This window comes from Peromyscus eremicus, chromosome X (genome assembly GCF_949786415.1).
Source record: "Peromyscus eremicus chromosome X, PerEre_H2_v1, whole genome shotgun sequence".
Taxonomy (NCBI): Eukaryota; Metazoa; Chordata; class Mammalia; order Rodentia; family Cricetidae; genus Peromyscus; species Peromyscus eremicus.
The window spans coordinates 91,743,835-91,761,089 of NC_081439.1; the positions used below are offsets into that span (position 1 = coordinate 91,743,835).

The 17,255-nt window shown below is 39.0% G+C and overlaps 1 protein-coding gene across 4 annotated transcripts in view; it reads right to left on the reverse strand.

The window, feature by feature from the left end:
- The window catches only part of Dcx (doublecortin), a 78,614-nt gene extending 71,085 nt beyond the window's left edge, over window positions 1-7,529 (reverse strand). For 2 of the 4 annotated variants that reach the window (XM_059251123.1, XM_059251122.1), the window contains exon 1: window positions 5,312-5,400. In XM_059251123.1, the coding sequence (XP_059107106.1) occupies window positions 5,312-5,313 (2 nt within the window). In that variant the 5' untranslated portion in view covers window positions 5,314-5,400. Of the gene's footprint in view, window positions 1-5,297; window positions 5,414-7,418 lie in introns of those variants that run through there. The other 2 variants (XM_059251125.1, XM_059251124.1) reach the window with 2 other exon arrangements.
- Between the last annotated feature and the right edge of the window lie 9,726 nt (window positions 7,530-17,255).

Genomic DNA, 17,255 nt, shown 5'->3' on the forward strand with positions numbered 1-17,255 from the left:
ATGCTTTTTTTTCTTCAATTCACAGCCTGCATTAACAGCTAGAAAGGTTTCATTTATAACCCACAGGAAATTGCAGGGTAGGAAAAAAAAAAAAAAGATTGCACAGGCAAGCTCAGAATGCTCTAATGAGCGATGTGCTAGCCTTTTCTCTTAGAAAATTGGCAATTTTACTTGGCTAAAACCTTAGCCTAATCTGCCTAGTGGCTGGAATCAGCAAGCCAAACCAAGTTTCTTAGAAGTTGCAACTCTCTTCCTTTCACCTTCTTCAAAGAAAATGAAGTCTATAAATTCTCTAACACGTGAGCTAGTGCATCCAACACTGGTTCTATGGGAAATGAAGACAGCAGGGATAGCACATGGACAATACATGGAGACACAGTTACAGAAACCATGAACGCTAGAGTTGAAAAGTGGCACCCCTCCAAGTTTTCATTCGGTTGTTTCATCGAGACAGGATCCAGCTTTGTAATCATAGTGGACCTGACTTCACCATGTAGCCCAGGCTGGCCTTTAATTTGCTGAAATTTTTCTTCCTTTGTTCTGTTTCCTGGGTACTAGTATTTGTTAGGACTTAAGCCACAAAGCCCAGCATCTCCCCCAAAAACATTTTAGACTGACGTAAAATATTGGTATATGTTTCACCTTTCCACTCCTGGGCATATACCAAAGGATACTATAGCCTATCATAGAGACACTTAAACATCCCTGTTTATTGCTGCTCTATTCATAAAAGCCAGAAATGGAAACAGTCCAGATGTCCGTTAATAGATGAGTAGATAATGAAAATGCAAGATATGTGCACAATTTTAATCATTCATAGGTAAAAATAAAAATTATGAGATTTTCAAGAAATTGAGTGGAATTGAAAATATTATACTATGTGAGGTATTCTAGGCTGAGAGAGACAAAAGGATGTGTTTCCTTTCATGTAATTCGTGTGTGTGTGTGTGTGTGTGTGTGTGTGTGTGTGTGTGTGTGTACATTTGTGTGTTTGTTGGAGTAAGTGTAGGTAGAGGTCATGAAACTACAAAGGAGCCTAAAAGAAGGACAGTGAGTTTTAAGGAAGTGGAAGTGAGGTCTACTCCATAGAATGGAATTCCTTTGGTTCTATAAAACTGGACAAAAGTCCATGTCTGTGGAGGTCATAAGCCCTAGGGAGAAACCAATTACTGTTGTTTTGCTCCATGAACATGGTGTCACACTACCTTCTAAATGTTTATGTTTCCACCTAATACATTAAAGATTAATTGAAGATTATGGCTGCTCTTAGTCATGGTCAGAAAAATTTCTGTTTGCAGTTGTCAATAGTTAATGCTGAGATTCCTAATCGGTCCATGTGCTGAGAATAAGTGACTGTGAGTGCTCAGCCCTAAGTGGGACATTTCGATCATCCTCCTCCAAGGTTCCAAAAACATCATCGAAGAGGGGGATGAAAGAGTGTAAGAGCTGGACTAAGCTGAGGATTTCTTTTGGACATGGCACTCATGAATTCACAGTAGCTGTTGTTACTTGAAGAAGACCAGTACAAGATCAGGACCTCAACATTTCATTATGGATGGGGTAAGATCTTAGGAAGACCTGCCATTCCCTGAATTATTGGTGGTTAATGGTTGCTGGGAGAAAATGACTCAGACCATGCTCACAATAAGACACAAGATAAGAGTATCAATCCTTTCCCAAAGTCATTTATACATTTCAAAAAAAAAAAGTTGAATAAGAATTTTTATGAAATCCCCAAAAGATGTTAAAATGGTCATGATGGAATATAAAGCTTTAAATAAAGCTAAGATGAGAGAGTGATTGATTCTAAATCAAGATTTAACCTACCAAGATAAAGCTATGGAAATGAGCATAGCATAGTTATAGTGTTGGCTTGGAAGACAGATCTTTGAAACCAAACAGATGTCAACATCAATAGGACCTTAGTATAGGAAAGTGTAATGGTGAGAGCAAGGACTTTGGGGCCAGACAGCCTGGGTTCAAATTCTAATTCTACGAATTTTTAGGTGGTGACTTTGGGGGAGACTATTAACAGGTGAGGCCTTTGGTAATGCAATATCTTGAATATCCCCCTGCTGAATGAGATTAAGCCCCACCTTTCTTTCACTTTTTTTAAATTTTTTTATTGTTTTATAATTTGATTTAATTTTACATATCAGCCACGGATTCCCCTGTCCTTCCTCCTCCCGCGCCCCCTCTCTGTGCTCCCCCCAGCCCACCCCCCATTCTCATCTCCTCCAGGGCAAAGACTCCCCTGGGGATTCAGCTCAACCTGGTGGATTCAGTCCAGGCAGGTCCAGTCCCTTCCTCCCAGTTTTTTGAGATAGGATTTTATTCTGCAGCCCTGGCTGCCCCGGAACTCACTATAATAGTCTAGGCTGGCCACAAAAATGTGATGCTTTTCCTGAACCACCACTCCTACCCGGAATTAATACTCTTACAAAATATATTGAAGGGAGCAACACAGTATTTTTTAACCCTTCCACCAAGTCCATAGGTTCCTTGATCTTGGGCTTCCTTCACATTAGAACCATTGAAATTACTCATTCTGTTATATTTTGTGATAGTAGCAGTGACCGAGTAAGCACCTGTCCAAGAGAAACTCACACATGTTGAAAACAGCTACAACTATATCCTTTTAAAGAAGTGAAATAATTGAAAGCAACCTAAAAACCTATCAGTAGTACACTCATCTGATGACTTTTTCAAATACGAGATTCTATAGACAACAAACTAGACTAAAGATGAGCTATATGTAAGTTGTAGTATGGCAAAACTGCTTCTCAGCACCCATTCCAGCCTACTTCAGGTGCACCCTCTTGAACTGCAGAGGTTTGAAAGATGAAAACTGTATTTGTTAAGAAACTTAGGTTCCTCCCATTATACACATTTGTATGAGATGCAGAATGAGGAAGGAAAGTTTAGGCTATCTCTCCAATGATTGGTTTATTTGCCCTAGCAACAAAAGCCAAAGATGACTAGGATGTTGCTACAGCAGCATTACAATATTCACTTAGCATCTTTCTGAGTATCAAAAGCCATGGCTGTAACAGCAGTAGGGGATCTGATCCCAGGAAGTACGTCACTGCTCTTGTTGGCTCCAGTGGTGGCCTCTTAACTTGTTTTTTCTTTAATGCAATAAAGATCACAAATTCTTAGGTTACCAAGGACAAGAGTGTCCACTCCTGCAACATTTACCTCAGCTGTATAAGTATCTGATTTACTGAATTAAATCCCTCCTCCTTCTCTCCCTCCTCTTTTTCTTATTCTTCTTCCTCATCTTCTTCTTCTCTTCTCCTTCTTCCTTCTCTACCTCTCCTCCCTCCTCCACTACTATTACCTATTGCTATATGTTTTCACATAGCCTATGCTGTGCTTAATCTTTCCATATATCGGAGGCTGATCAGGAACTCCTGATCCTCCAACCCTGACCTCAAAAGGTGATTATGACAGAAGTGATCCTTAGCAACAGATCACTAAAGATGGATCTCTGTGATTTGGTATCTGACTCTTTGTACATGAAGGCAAAGTTTGGACACGGCATGTGGTTGTCTCAACACAGTTTTATGATAGGAAAATGATCACAGGATGTTTCTGACTATTCAGGAAAGTTAATAGGTCTAGGTCAAGGTTTCAAATTCTCAGTCTCTACATGGTTTTATAATTGGCCTAAAATAATCTTATAAGATTTTGGTCATAGAGTTGGTAGCCTAAAGTCAAACTCAGAGTCTTATTTTGTGAGAGATTGAATTACAGGCTAAGTTGGATTTCAGTCTCTTCTGAATGTTTCTATGAAACAATCTGCAGAGTGAACGGACAACCTACAAAATGGAAGAAATTCTTTCCCAGCTATATTTTAGTGCATGGAGGATTAATTTCTAGACTACTTTATTAGAAACAAACACCACAAAATGGCCAATCCATACTTGTACTAAATAACTGAATGGACATCTTTCAAACAAAGAAATACAAATGGCTAATAAATAGTTCTTAGGTGTTCAAACATCCTTAGCCATCAGAGAAATGCAAATTAAAACTACTTTAAGATTCCATCAGAATTCCTGTTAGAATGATTATCATCAAGAAAACAGACAAATGCTGGTGATATTGTAAGGAAAGGGGAATCCTTATATACTGATGTTGGGAGTGAAAACTGGTGCAGCCTCTATAGAACCTGATTCAGCTATTCCTCAGAAAAGTACAAAATCAAACTATTCCACTCCTGGGAACATACCTAAAGGAGACTACAACCCTACCATAGAAATATTTGCACATTCATTTTATTCCTGCTCTTTCCACATGTCAATCAAATCAACTGTTGAATTAATAATGAAAACGTAGTGCATATACATAATTCTATTTATCCACAGGTGAAAAGTAAAATTATGAGATTTACAAGAAAATGGGTGGAATTGCTAATATTATACCGAGTGAGGTATCCTAGGCTGAGAGAGAAAAAGGTACTTGTTTTCTTTCATCTGAGACTCCTAGTTTACTGTGTGTGTGTGTGTGTGTGTGTGTGTGTGTGTGTGTGTTGTGTGCATGAGTGCGTGCGTGTGTGTGTGTGTGTGTGTGTGTGTGTAAATACAAAGGAGGCCATAAGAAGCATAAGAAGGCAAATGGATTAAGGAAGGGAGAGGAGGAATGAATACTGGGAGTGGGAGTAGTGGAGGGTGAGTAACAGAAGCAGGGATACAAAGCTGGGGTGTCGACCAAGGGAAAAAAAGGTATGCATGGAAATTTCTTAAGAAACTCTGCTACTTAATTGGCTAATTTTAAAAATTTAAAAAAAAACATAAAAATGCATGTGAATATTAGGACATTAGATGGTAAGCAGATACATATGGTAAGTTTGGCACAGCCTAAAATTATGACCCACTATTACTTAGAATATATTCATTAACACAGTAATCAGCTTTCTATCCAGATACTCATTTCTTTTAGTATGTAAGCTTTGTTCTCTTTCTATAAGAATATGCTTTTCATATCTGATAAAGTTGGTCTTGCCTGATACAAAACCAGGTAATAAGTTTGTCAAAGTAGATGTTGTATAACTAGATATTAGCTTGTTTTCATCACTTCCTTTACTAGCCTAATGCCTCTGGACCTATAACAAGTGGTAGATATCAGCACTCATCAGTGAGTGAATATTCAAATATTGCTTCAACAAATAAAGACAAATCTTAGAACCTGACACACAGTGTTTTCTCTATCTCAATAACTGGAAACAGCAAATAATTTAATTGCATTCACTTATGGATACTAACTCTACCCTTCTACCACCACCATATTCTTACTGTCTCAGAAGTACATTAAGTCTGGATCTTGATTATAACTTCTTCCAGGGAACTTTGATATGTACACCTCCACAGCAGACACAGTACTGACGGGACCTCGCTTGTTCAGCCTGGCTTTGTCACTAGATCTTTATGACTCAACAAAGCAATGGTGGACAATGTATCTATAGCAACCAGGCTGCAGTACAGATGACAGCAAGTTCCAGTAGGAGAGAGGGAAGGAGGGAAAGAAGGGAGGAGGGGAAGGGATGAAGGAGAGAGGAGTGGAGAAGAGTAGTAGAGGAGAGAAGGAGGTAAGGAAGAAAGGGAAGGAGGGGAGGGGAGGAGCAGGGAAGAGGGAAGGAGAAGAGAAAGAAAGTAGTTGAAGAGGGAGAAGGAATAGGAGGAGGTGAAGGGAGAAGGAGAGAGGCTATGATGGAGAGGAGGAAAGGAAGAGAGGGAAAGAAAGGGTAGGAAAGAGGAAAGAAAGGGATGGGAGGAGGGGATGAAGTGAGTAGCAGAGGGAAAAGGAAGAAGGAAGGGAAGAAGGGAGGAGGAGAGTAATGGCAGTAATGGGAAGGGAAGAGGAAGAGGGGGTAAGAAAGAGAGAAGGGGAGCACAGGAGGAGAAGGAAGAACAGGGAAGAAGAAAGAAGGAGGGAAGTAAAAGTTGAGGGAAGGAGGGGAGGGAGGCTGGTTCAGAGTCAGGGAATAGGGAAAGAGGAGGGAATGGAATAAGGGAAGAGAAGAGAGAGGACAGTAGGGAAGAAAGAAGGAAGAGAGGAAGGGAGAGGAGAAGAGGGGAGAGGAGAACAGAAGGGGAGGAGAGAGGGGAGGACAGGAAGGGAGGGAAGGACATGGGGAGAGCAGAAGAAAAAGGAAGGAGGGGTGGGGAGGAAGGGAAGAAAGAGGAGGAGGTAACAGGTGGGTGAGAGGAGATTAGTAGTAGAGGAAGAGAGGAAGGGGAAAGGAGCAGAGGAAGTGGAGAGGAGGAGGAGAGTAATGGAGAAGGAAGGGAAAGGAAGAGAGGAGGAGGGGAGGGGTAGAGGGGAAGGTGAGAAGGGAGGAGGAAGGGAGGAGAGTAGGAGAAGGAAAGGGAAGAGGGAGGAGAGGAGACTGGGAAAAGGAGAAGGAGGAGAGGAGGGAAAGAAGAGGACAGGAGGGAAGGAAGAGAGGAAAAAGTGGAGAAAAGAGGGGAGGAAGGGAGGGGAGGGGAGGTGGGAAAGGGGGAAGTGGGTGGGAAGAGAGGAAGAGGAAGGGGAGGTGAAGGGAGGAAGCTAGGAAAGAGAGGAAGAGAGGATGACAGAACTATCAGAGGAGGGAAGAGGGGAAAGAAGGGAGGGGAGGAAGGTCTGCAAGGGGGGAGGAGGAAAAAGATGTTAAGGGTGAAGGAGGGGAATAAAGGGGGAGGGAAAGAAGGGAGATGGCGAGTGAAGGGGAGGGTAGGTAGGTGGAGGAGTGGAAAGGAGGGGAAGGAAGAAGGGAGGAAGTGTGGGAAGAAGGTGAGTAGAGAGGAGAAGGAAGGAGGGGAGGAGGGAAGGAGGGACGGAAGTGAGGGGAGGGCAGGAGGAGAGCAAGAGAAGAATGAAGGGAAGGAGGAGAGAATGGGAGGAGAGGGGAGAGTGAGAGGGGAGAGAGGAACAGAAGGCAAAGAGGGAAATTGTGAGGGGTGGGGCAGAGACTTGGAGGGGAGAGGGGGTATCAGATCACAGTAAACGGCATATTCACTACCTTAAACATTTATCACTGCTATCTGAAAGTATGTAATTAATTTTGTCAACTTTAACTATCATAGTGCTACAGAACATTAGAAGTTATTTCCTATATCCAAATATACACTTGAACCCATTAGCTAGAGTCTCTCCATTCCCATCTGCCTTCCCCAACCCTCAACACACACATCCCTCCAAGCTTTTGGTAGACACTACTCTTTCTTTTGTGAAATGAGCTTGTAATTGCCGTACATAAATGACACCATGCAGTAGCTATTCTTTTGTGCCAGAAATAGTTCATTTAACCTAATATCCTCTGGCCCCATCTCACTAATTTTACCACAAATGACGAGATGTCATTTTTTGTATGGATGATGAGTGCAACATTTTGTTCATACATCACATTTCTTTATCCCTTAATAAATTCTTACCTTCTTACTTCAGAAGTACACCAACTATCGTAACTTTCTTGGTAAGGTCCTCAGTTCACACCCCATGGCAAAAAGCACAGTACTGACCAGGCCCACCTGCCTCAAATCAGCTTGCCACTGAGGCTTTGTGACTCAACAGAGAGTGGAGGTCAAAGCGACCATAGCAATACAGGCTGTGGTACAGAGCAACCTGGATGAAATACACCTGCAGCCTTACCCAGTTATAAAGAAAATGACTATACATGCAATCAAATATACTTTTTAGTACTTAGTGGTTCTAATTTACTGGATTAAAACTGTGGTAAATGAAAGAACTTATATAGAAGTATCTTTTTGCTTAAGCACTTAGAGGCCATTATATAGTGTTAGTTGGCCTAGTGTCCATGTTCTTATGTCTTTGAGAATAGGAAGACCCAATAAAGTCAGAGAAGGGTGTGAACAGGTGGGACAATTAGAACATAGTCAACACAGTTAAGGTCACTGTCTTACTCAGGCACGGTTTGTGAGTCCTCTAGAACAATTGGAATATAAACAGCAACATTCCCATCACAGATCACCATAAAGGGATAATAACAATAAATTGTTTGAAAATGTAGGAGAATCACCAAAATGTGACTCAAAGACACAAAGGAAACACATGCTGTTGGACAAATGACGTTGATAGAATTTTCAGTTCAGAATAGTCACGAAACTTTAATTTGTAAACACTGTAATATCTCCGAAGAGCAGTGACATTGAGTAGAGTGTAACAAGGCACCCGTATACTTCTTAACCCTTTATACTTTTTTTTGAAAGAAAAATTATACTTTGCAAATTGTGATGACCTTTCACTGCTTAGTTGAAGTTTTCCCCACGTGTTTTTGAAGCTGTGATAAACGGGACTGTTTCTCACTTACTCTTCGACAGAGTCTAATATAAAGTCGTTGTACTGATTTTATGTTCTGATGCTTCCCTGTCTTTGTCTCACGTTTCTAATGTTTGTGGCACTCAGGTTTTTCTATACAAAAGTTATGGCATCTGAAAACAAAGGACAAGTTTAACTTCCTCCTTCTCCGTTGGAATTCCTTTTATTTCTTTCTCCTACCCAATTGCTATGGCTAGGATGGCTAGGGTTTCCCACATAATGTTAAATACAAGTCATGGAAGGTGGCACCTTTTCTCTTCCTAGATCTCAGATGAAATTGTTTTTTCTCCTTCAGTCACATACTAGCTGTGGGTATGCCCTTTCTATACTTAATTTGTGAGGTTTTTGTCATAAAGGAGCATTGATTTTACAAAATGCTTTTCTACAACTATTGAGGTGTCCTTGTGGTTTGTGTCCTTCATGTGCTGATGTGATGTATCATGCTTATTGATTTGGATGTGCTGTAATACCCTTCCATTCTCAAGATAAGTTCCGTTTTGTGCCATAAAACCTTCCACATATACAATGGATTTGATAGGCTAATAATTTGTTGAGAATTTTTGTATCTGTGTTCATTAAGATTTATAATCCCCACCTTGTCATATATCCATATGTGCATGTGTGTGTGCATGCGAGTGTGTGTGTGTGTGTGTGTGTGTGTGTGTGTGTGTGTGTGTGTTCTTCTCTGGCTTTAGCAATCGAATAGTGGTGGCCATCTATAATAAACTTGGAAGAATTTACTTCCTTTTATTTGTTCAAAATGGAGAATTGGTAGTGATTCTCTCACAGCCATGAAGACACCCAATTTTGGACTTTGCTTTGTTGGGAAACCTTTTATTTAGTGACTCAGTTTTATTATTTGTTATGGGAATATTTCTTCATGATTCAATCTTGGTGAGATGAATGGATCCAGGAGATATTCTTTCCTCTGTGTTTTCCATTTGCTGGCAGATAGTTGTTCATAATAATCTTTTATATTTTACAGTGTTCTCCATCTTTTTGTTCAGCTCCTGTTTTATTTACTTGAATCTTTCTCTTGTTTTCTTAGTCTAAGGGTTTCTTAATTTTATATATCATTGCAAACAACCAATTTGCTATTTTGCTGGTATTTTGTACTTTTAGGTTCAATTTCATTTCTTTTTGCTCTGTTTGTTTGTTATTTCTTTTTTTCAGCAAACTTTGTGACCTTAAGTTGTTGCTAGGTTATTTTTGCAATCTATTTTATGGAGAAATTTATTGCCATTAATTTCCTTTCTTGGTGCTGCTTCTGCTGTGTCTCATACTACATTAGTCCACTTTGCTATTATTAAAATACCTGACCCTTGGTACTTATGAAGAAAAAAGGTTTATTCAGAGCAGAGTTCTGATAATAGAAGAGCATCTGGCCCTAGTGAAGCATCTAGCTAAAGCACAGCCTGGTACATGGCATCCTGGAGTAAGTATGTAGAAGGAAAAGGGATTACACGACAATACAGGAAGTCGGAGAGGGGTTCAGGAGCCTGAGTTGCTCTTTTTATAAGTCACTGTCATGGAAACTAACTCATTCCAGCACCAATGTTAATCTTTTCTGAGGGTAGCATCCCCAGTGACCTAACCACCCTGTAATTGGCTTCACATTTTTAGAGTTCTGCCTCTTCCCGTTTTTCCCACACTGTGGACCAAACTTCCACAGGAATTCCTGGAGAATAGACCCAAATAATATATAAGTTTTTGTATGTTGTATTAACACTTTCATTTGTCAAGAATTTCTCTTATCTGCCTTTTTATTTCTTACTGCTTCAATGGGTCATTCTACATGTTGTTTCCTTATGTTTGTTCTATTTCTAAAGTCCCTGTTGTAACTGATTTTCAGGGAAGAAACATAATATGATTGGTGTGGCAGTTTGAAGGAGGATGGTCCCCATAGGTCCATGTTTGAACACTTGGTCCCCAGTTAGTGGAACTGTGTGGGAAGGATTAGGAGGTGTGGCCTTACTGGAGTGGGTGTGGTCTTTTTTGAGGAAGTGTGTCACTGGGGGGGGTGGGATTTGGGGTTTTAAAAGCTTAAGCCAGGCCCAGTCTCTCTCTGTCTCTCTCTGTGTCTCTCTGTGTCTCTGTCTGTCTCTATCTATCTCTGTCTCTGTCTCTCTCTGTCTCTCTCTCTGTCTCTTTCTCTCTCTGCCTGCTGCCTGTGTATAAGGATGTAAAGCTTTCAGCTGCTGCTTCAAAGTGTCTCTTCATAGCAATAGAACAATAAATAAGGCAATTAGAAAGTTTTGAAGTTATTGAGAGTTGTCTTGTGGCCCAATTTATGGTTTACCCAAGAGATAACGCAAACTAATATTTCTCATACTGATTAGTAGGTTTCACTCTGTAGTTCGTGTAAGAAATGCTCAATCTGCTCAATCCATTTGGCCTATAATATAGTTTAACTCTGATGTTTTCTATTATTTTTAGCTAGATAAGCAGCCTAGTTATTGAATTGTGGTGTAGAAGTCCTGAGCTGTTATTGCACTGGAATCTATCTCTCCCTTGGCTCTTATGATATTTGTGTTATGTGCTTGGGTGGTCTGGTTTGGACATGATATGTGTATGCTTGTAATGTCCTCTTGCTGAATCGTTGCTTTTGTCATATAACGTATTTTCTTTCTTTTTACAGTGCATGACTTAGTCTATTTTATCTGATGTGAGTACTTGATACTTACTTTGGCAAGTGCTTCCTACTTACTTTTGTTGTCCATTTGTATGAAATGTTTTTCCTACCCCTTAACATTTGGCCTATGTCTTTATCAGTGAATTGTGTTTCTCATAAGCAGCATACATTTGATTATTTTAACAAATAGATTCTACCAGTATCTATTTTTTAATTTGGAAAGTTAGCCTGTCTTCTTTCAAGGTTATTATTAATAAATAGATAAGAACTTGTTCCTGTCTTTTCATTTGTTTTCTTGACATTTTTGTATATTCTTACTCTCTTCTTCCTCTTCATTGTTAATTTTTGTACTTAATAAATTTTCTGCATTAATAAGTTTTCTTTTCTCACATGCGTATATATGTTGTGTGTGTGTGTGTGTACTCTACCCGTGAGTTTTATACTTCTATATGCTTTCATGATAAGAATTATTTTTCTTTGTTTCCAAATGTAAGACTCCCTTAAGCATTTACTGTGTGCCTTGTCTAGTAGTGATAAATTCTGTCAAATTTCCCTGTCTTAGAAATGCCTTGTCATTCATTTTTGAAGGATGGCTTTGCTTTGTATAGTATTCTTGGCTAACAAGTCTTTCCCTTCAGTACTCTGAATGCATTATCCCATTCTCTCCTAACTTGTAAGAGTTCTATAGAGAAATCTGCTATTCCAATCTCTAAAATGTATCCATACAGGCCAGGTTTTTTTCTTCACTTTTCTACCATCCCTTATGGCAACTTCTTTTCTTTAAAAAAAAATGCTTTCCTGTATTTGATGTGTGTGTGTGTGTGTGTGTGTGTGTGTGTGTAAATGCTCATGAATGTGTCATGTCATGCATGTAGAGGTCAGAAGATGTGGTTCATTCCTTCTACTAAGTGAATTCCAGGAATCAACATCAGGTCTTCTCGTTTGGCAGCAAAAGCATTTACTGTTTTACCTGCCAAGTCATTGCACAGGCCCAACAAGTTCATATATACCTCTAAATAACTAGAAGAGAATTTTATGGTAACCAACTCCCCCAAAATTGATGAATGTCTGAGACAGTAGAAATGCTAATATCCAGATTTGGTCAATATGCACTATATATGGATTAAACATAATATATCCCATAAATAAATGCAATTACTATGTGTCAACTCATGTGTATTGGTATAGGTTTATTTCTGGTCTCTCTCTTCTGTTGATCTATGCATATATGCCTCCACCACTATCAAACAGTTTTGATAACAATGTCTGTTTACTATCTTGAAATCAAGTATATTGATTCTTCTCATTTTAATTTTCAAAATTATTTTCACTGTTGTAGGTCTTCTGATTTCACACATAAATGTTATAATGGTCTGGTCTATATAAAACATTCTTGCATTTTATAGGAATTGTACTAAGCCTATATGACAGATTTTCTAGGTCTTCCATGCCTACTCATACACGCAGTAGTCAGTGTCATCAACTTGACAGAACTGAGAGTCACCTGGGAGATGGGCTTATGGCTATGCCTGAGAGGATTATCTTCACCACATTAATTGTAATGGGAGGACCTCCCGCTAGGGGTGGCACCATTCTCTGGTTAGGGTCCTAGATTGATTCAATGGAGAAAGGGAATCAAGCAGCAGAATTCATTCATTGCTCTTTGCTTCTTGGCCATAGATGCAATGTGACCAGCTGTTGCATGCCTTGCTGCCTTGTCTTCCCGATGATGATGGACTACACCCTGAACTGTAAGCTAAAACAAACATTTTCTCTTTAAATTGCTTTTGGTAAGGTGCTTTATCACAGCAACAAGAAAAGGAATTAAGACAGTATGTCCTTTCACTGTGCCACAGTGCATGTGTGAAGGACATGCAGTTTTTGGACAATTTTTCAGACAGTTCCCCCTTCTACTTTTACATGGGTTTCAGGCATTGACAAGTGCTTTACACTTTGAGCCATCATACTGGTCTTTCTTGATAGACCAATTTTTTAATTTACGCAATTATTAAAGTTTGGTATATTTTCTTGTTTTGTTTTCCTGGGGATCTGATTGCTTGCATCTTGCTTTTTTTTTCCAAGACAGAGTTTCTCTGTGAAACCGTCCTGGCTATCCTGGAACTCACTCTGTAGCCCAGGCTGGTCTCAAACTCACAGAGATCCTCCTGCCTTGTGAGTGCTGGGATTAAAGACATGCGCCACCACTGCCCAGCACACCCTGCTTTTTAAAAACTCATCTGAGTAATTTAAAAATTATTCTGACTAAATATAGAAAATTACTTGTTTCATACTTGCTTTAAATTGTGGAAAACCTCTTTAAAATGAATAAATAAGTAAATGTTTGTTATAAATATTCATTAAATGGAAAAAATGAATAAATATTTCTCATATACCATGCATGCTTGTAATGCCTGCACTCAGAAAGCTGGGGCAGGAGCAGGAGGGTGGCAAATGCAAGCCATCCTGTAGTATATAGCAAGCTCATTCCTCCTGAAAAGGCTTATGAGTTTCATTGAGTAAAACTGGAGACAATGATTGGGAAACAATATTTTTTAAAATGAATAGAAAAAAAAAACAAAATTAAAATCATCAGTCTTCAGATTAAAAGAGATCTGTGGGTTCCAAACAAAGATAATAAAAAATTAAGAAACTTAAATCAAGGGAGGGACTTATTTGGCCCCACCCTCTCCTGACAGTTTGTAGGAGGTTAATAGATACTGGGGGATGGGACTCAGGAGGCCCCACCCCTCCCAGGAGAGCTATAGGCACTTAATAGATACTAGGAGGTGAGGCTCCACTGCTGCTTGAGGATTTATAGACAGTTAACCAAATGTTGAGGGGGAGGGGCCTATGGAGCTCAACTGCTTCTTACAGATGCTAAGGAAAAGGAGCTCGTGACATCTTATTCCTCCTTGAAAAATCTACAGACAGTTAATGTTTGTTAGGGGAGAGAGAAACATTTTCTTCAGTACTGTAGCCATCAGTAAATTGTCCACATGCCTGGAAAGTATCCCTTGGTCATGCTCCTATAAAGCAACCCTAATTAAACTCAGGAGTCACACACACAAAATGGAGACCCGAAAGAAAAAAAAGGACTAACTGTGCAGAGGAAGTAGATCAACAAGAGTGGAGGGAGAGCAGAGAGGGTAATGGGGGTAAGTATGACCAAAGTACATTATAAATATCATAATGAACACATTATATGTAATTAATGTGGTAATAAAATTATGTAAAAATTACAGTGAATTCATAGTAGTTTTACCAAAAGTTTTTCTCAATATATTTCCAGCATTTAATAGAATATTGCCACTGTATTCCTAATTTCACTTAAATATTTTAAAATCTAACTATATATATATATATATATATATATAGAGAGAGAGAGAGAGAGAGAGAGAGAGAGCTATAAACATCTATTGTTATACGATATTTTGTTTGTGTTCTGACAAATAAAGCTTGCTTGGAGATCAGAGGATGGAGCTAGCCACTAGTTAATCACAGAGGCTGGGTAGTGGTGGCACACACCTTTAATCCCAGCACTTGGAAGATGGAGACAGGAAGTGATAAGGCGGGGAGGAGACAGGATCTCTGCCTTTATGGTTGGAGGATCTGGAGAGGTAAGAAGCCACCCTGGGGGTGGTTAATAACCTGAAAGATCAGAGAAGCAGAGGAGCAGCCACGGAGTGTCCAGAGAGGTAAGAAGATCTTTCAGGTTATTACCCCGATATCTGACTCTTGGTTTTTATTGATAAGACTAATTAGGTTCATGCTTCAATCTATAATTTTTAAAATATCAATTTGGACTAAATAAATAGCACACTGTCTCTATTTGCTCACAGTATTACTCTTCAGATCATCATATCCAACTATTCTAGTATATATTTAGCATTAATATAGTATATAAATATTTTTAATTTATCAAGTAGCTTTTATTATAGTTAGCAAGAGTCTGATATTTTAAGAATCAGTCTTGTATGTATGTGTTTGAAAAACCATCCTTTGTTTGTTTGTCACATTTTGGGAAATATGCAGTAGTTTGGCATATTTCTCAAACCTAAGAGCATTCTTCCCAAAGACTCTAACTGTATAGTCTATAGACCTGATACACAGCCCTTGTCCTAGTACATTCCTTCATAGTTCCCCTTACTGGATCCCTTATTACTTAATCTGGTGTCTTCTTTCTTGGTTTTCTTCCTTGTTTTGATGGAGCAAAGCTTCCAGAATCTTTGAACTCTTAGTAGGCAATATTAGATACTTGGCTGTTTCTAATGCTAGAGTCATAGTTAATTGTCTATTGGCCAGGTTATAAGGGCTAAGTTGAACACACACACACACACACACACACACACACACACACACACACACCATAAATTAAAGGCAGATTATTTACTTCATTCTTCATTAACAATTGTTCTTTTCCAAAAAGAAGAAAGACAAATACATGAACACCGTGTGGAACTTTAGACTGTCAAGAATAATATAAAATAGTCAAGCATTTCAGAGAGAAAAATAAAGACCATCAACAATGGAATAAGAATCATTATGACGGGCTGGGGATTTAGCTCAGTGGTAGAGCGCTTGCCTAGCAAACACAAGGCCTTGGGTTCAGTCCTCAGCTCTGAAAAAAAAAAAAAAAAAGAATCATTATGAAATTAGCAACATCAGATGTGGGAACAAGTAGAGCAATATCCTCAAACGGCTGAGTTAAATTAGTTCTAAGACTCAAACATAACAACAAAATAGCCAGTAGATAACCAGGAGAGGAAAACTGAGACAGTTTGGGCACATTGGAACCCAGAAGTGGGCTGAGTAAAGGTGGTTTCTTTGCAAGCCTAGTTGATTTTAATTCCCCAGAAGCTACATAGAGATGGATGAAGAGAACATACTCCACAAAATTGTCCTCTGACCTCCACATACACACCATGGTATACACACACACCACGTTTGTGCATACACACAGTAATAATAAATCAATAAATTTTAAATAAAAATAAATAAACAAAATCAGATGCTGGGTATAGTAGGACACACATGTAACCCTAGTACTTGGAAAGCTGAAGCAAAATAATCATGAATGTTGAAGGACAATGCATGGACAGTTGTTAATACGGGAGATACTGTTGTAACTCCATTCACTTTGAATGGAAATGGCTTAAGTAAAATAAGGATAGACACTGCCATAATAAATATAAAAACAAAATCTAAGTGATGGAGTTAGTGATATCAGCAAAATGGAGAACTAGGAAGCTCAGAGTCTTTTACCCTAAAGAAGCAATAACATAAACATCAGAATATTGTGGCAGCATATTGAAAAGATAAATCTGTTGTCACCAAATGAAGCTTCAAGTTCTTGGATTGGGTTGCATCTCATTGAGTTGTTGACCAAAGGGGTCACATGGGAATCCCCAAACAACCCAGGCTGTTGCCAAGACTATAGTTTGCTCTCCAAAAACAGAGGGTAAGGCCCTGTTGCTGAAAACAACACCTACACAACTCATTGAACATGGAGAAGTCGAGCTGGTGCCTACATAGACCCTTCAAGCCTAAAAGCTAGCATCTTTGGTATAGGAAAGTACTCTGCAGGCTACCAAAGAAAAACCTTAAACACCAACCCAGGCATAGACTTTTGATCTACAATGGTATCCTGCATGCCACATATGCTGGTGTGATGGTGGCACAAAGCTTGTGGAACAACCAACCAATATCTGATTTAACTTAAGGCCTGCTCAATAAGATAGAACCCATACCAACACTGCTTGGGTGACCAAAACCCTGAGACTACATAGCCCAGGGACCTAGGGTAAAACCAAATACTACTTCTCTATAAATAAATAAATAAATAAATAAATAAATAAATAAATAAATAAATAAATAAATAAATGTAGCAATAAGATGACTCCTAATGACATTATGCTATACTCATAGATCAGTGCCTTGCTCAGCCATTATCAGAGAAGCAACATATGGGAACAAATACAGAGACTCACAGACAGACATTGTGCACAGAATGAGAGACTTGGAACACTCAGCCCTAAATGGGATGTCTCCATCAAATCCATCTCCTCAGGGCTCAGAGAACCCTGCTGAAGAGGAGGTAAAAAGAGTGTCTTTGTGTTTTTATGAGAATCCTGAGTGTGCAAACAAGTGGGTCTCTGCATCTATGTCTGCATGTGCCTTTTCTTATGCTCTTTTTTCTTCTGTTTGTTTTGTTCTATTCTAATACATTAGCTTTTATTCTATCTTATTACATTTTATTTTATTATTATACATTAGAAGCTTTTTTGTTATCTAATGAGAGACA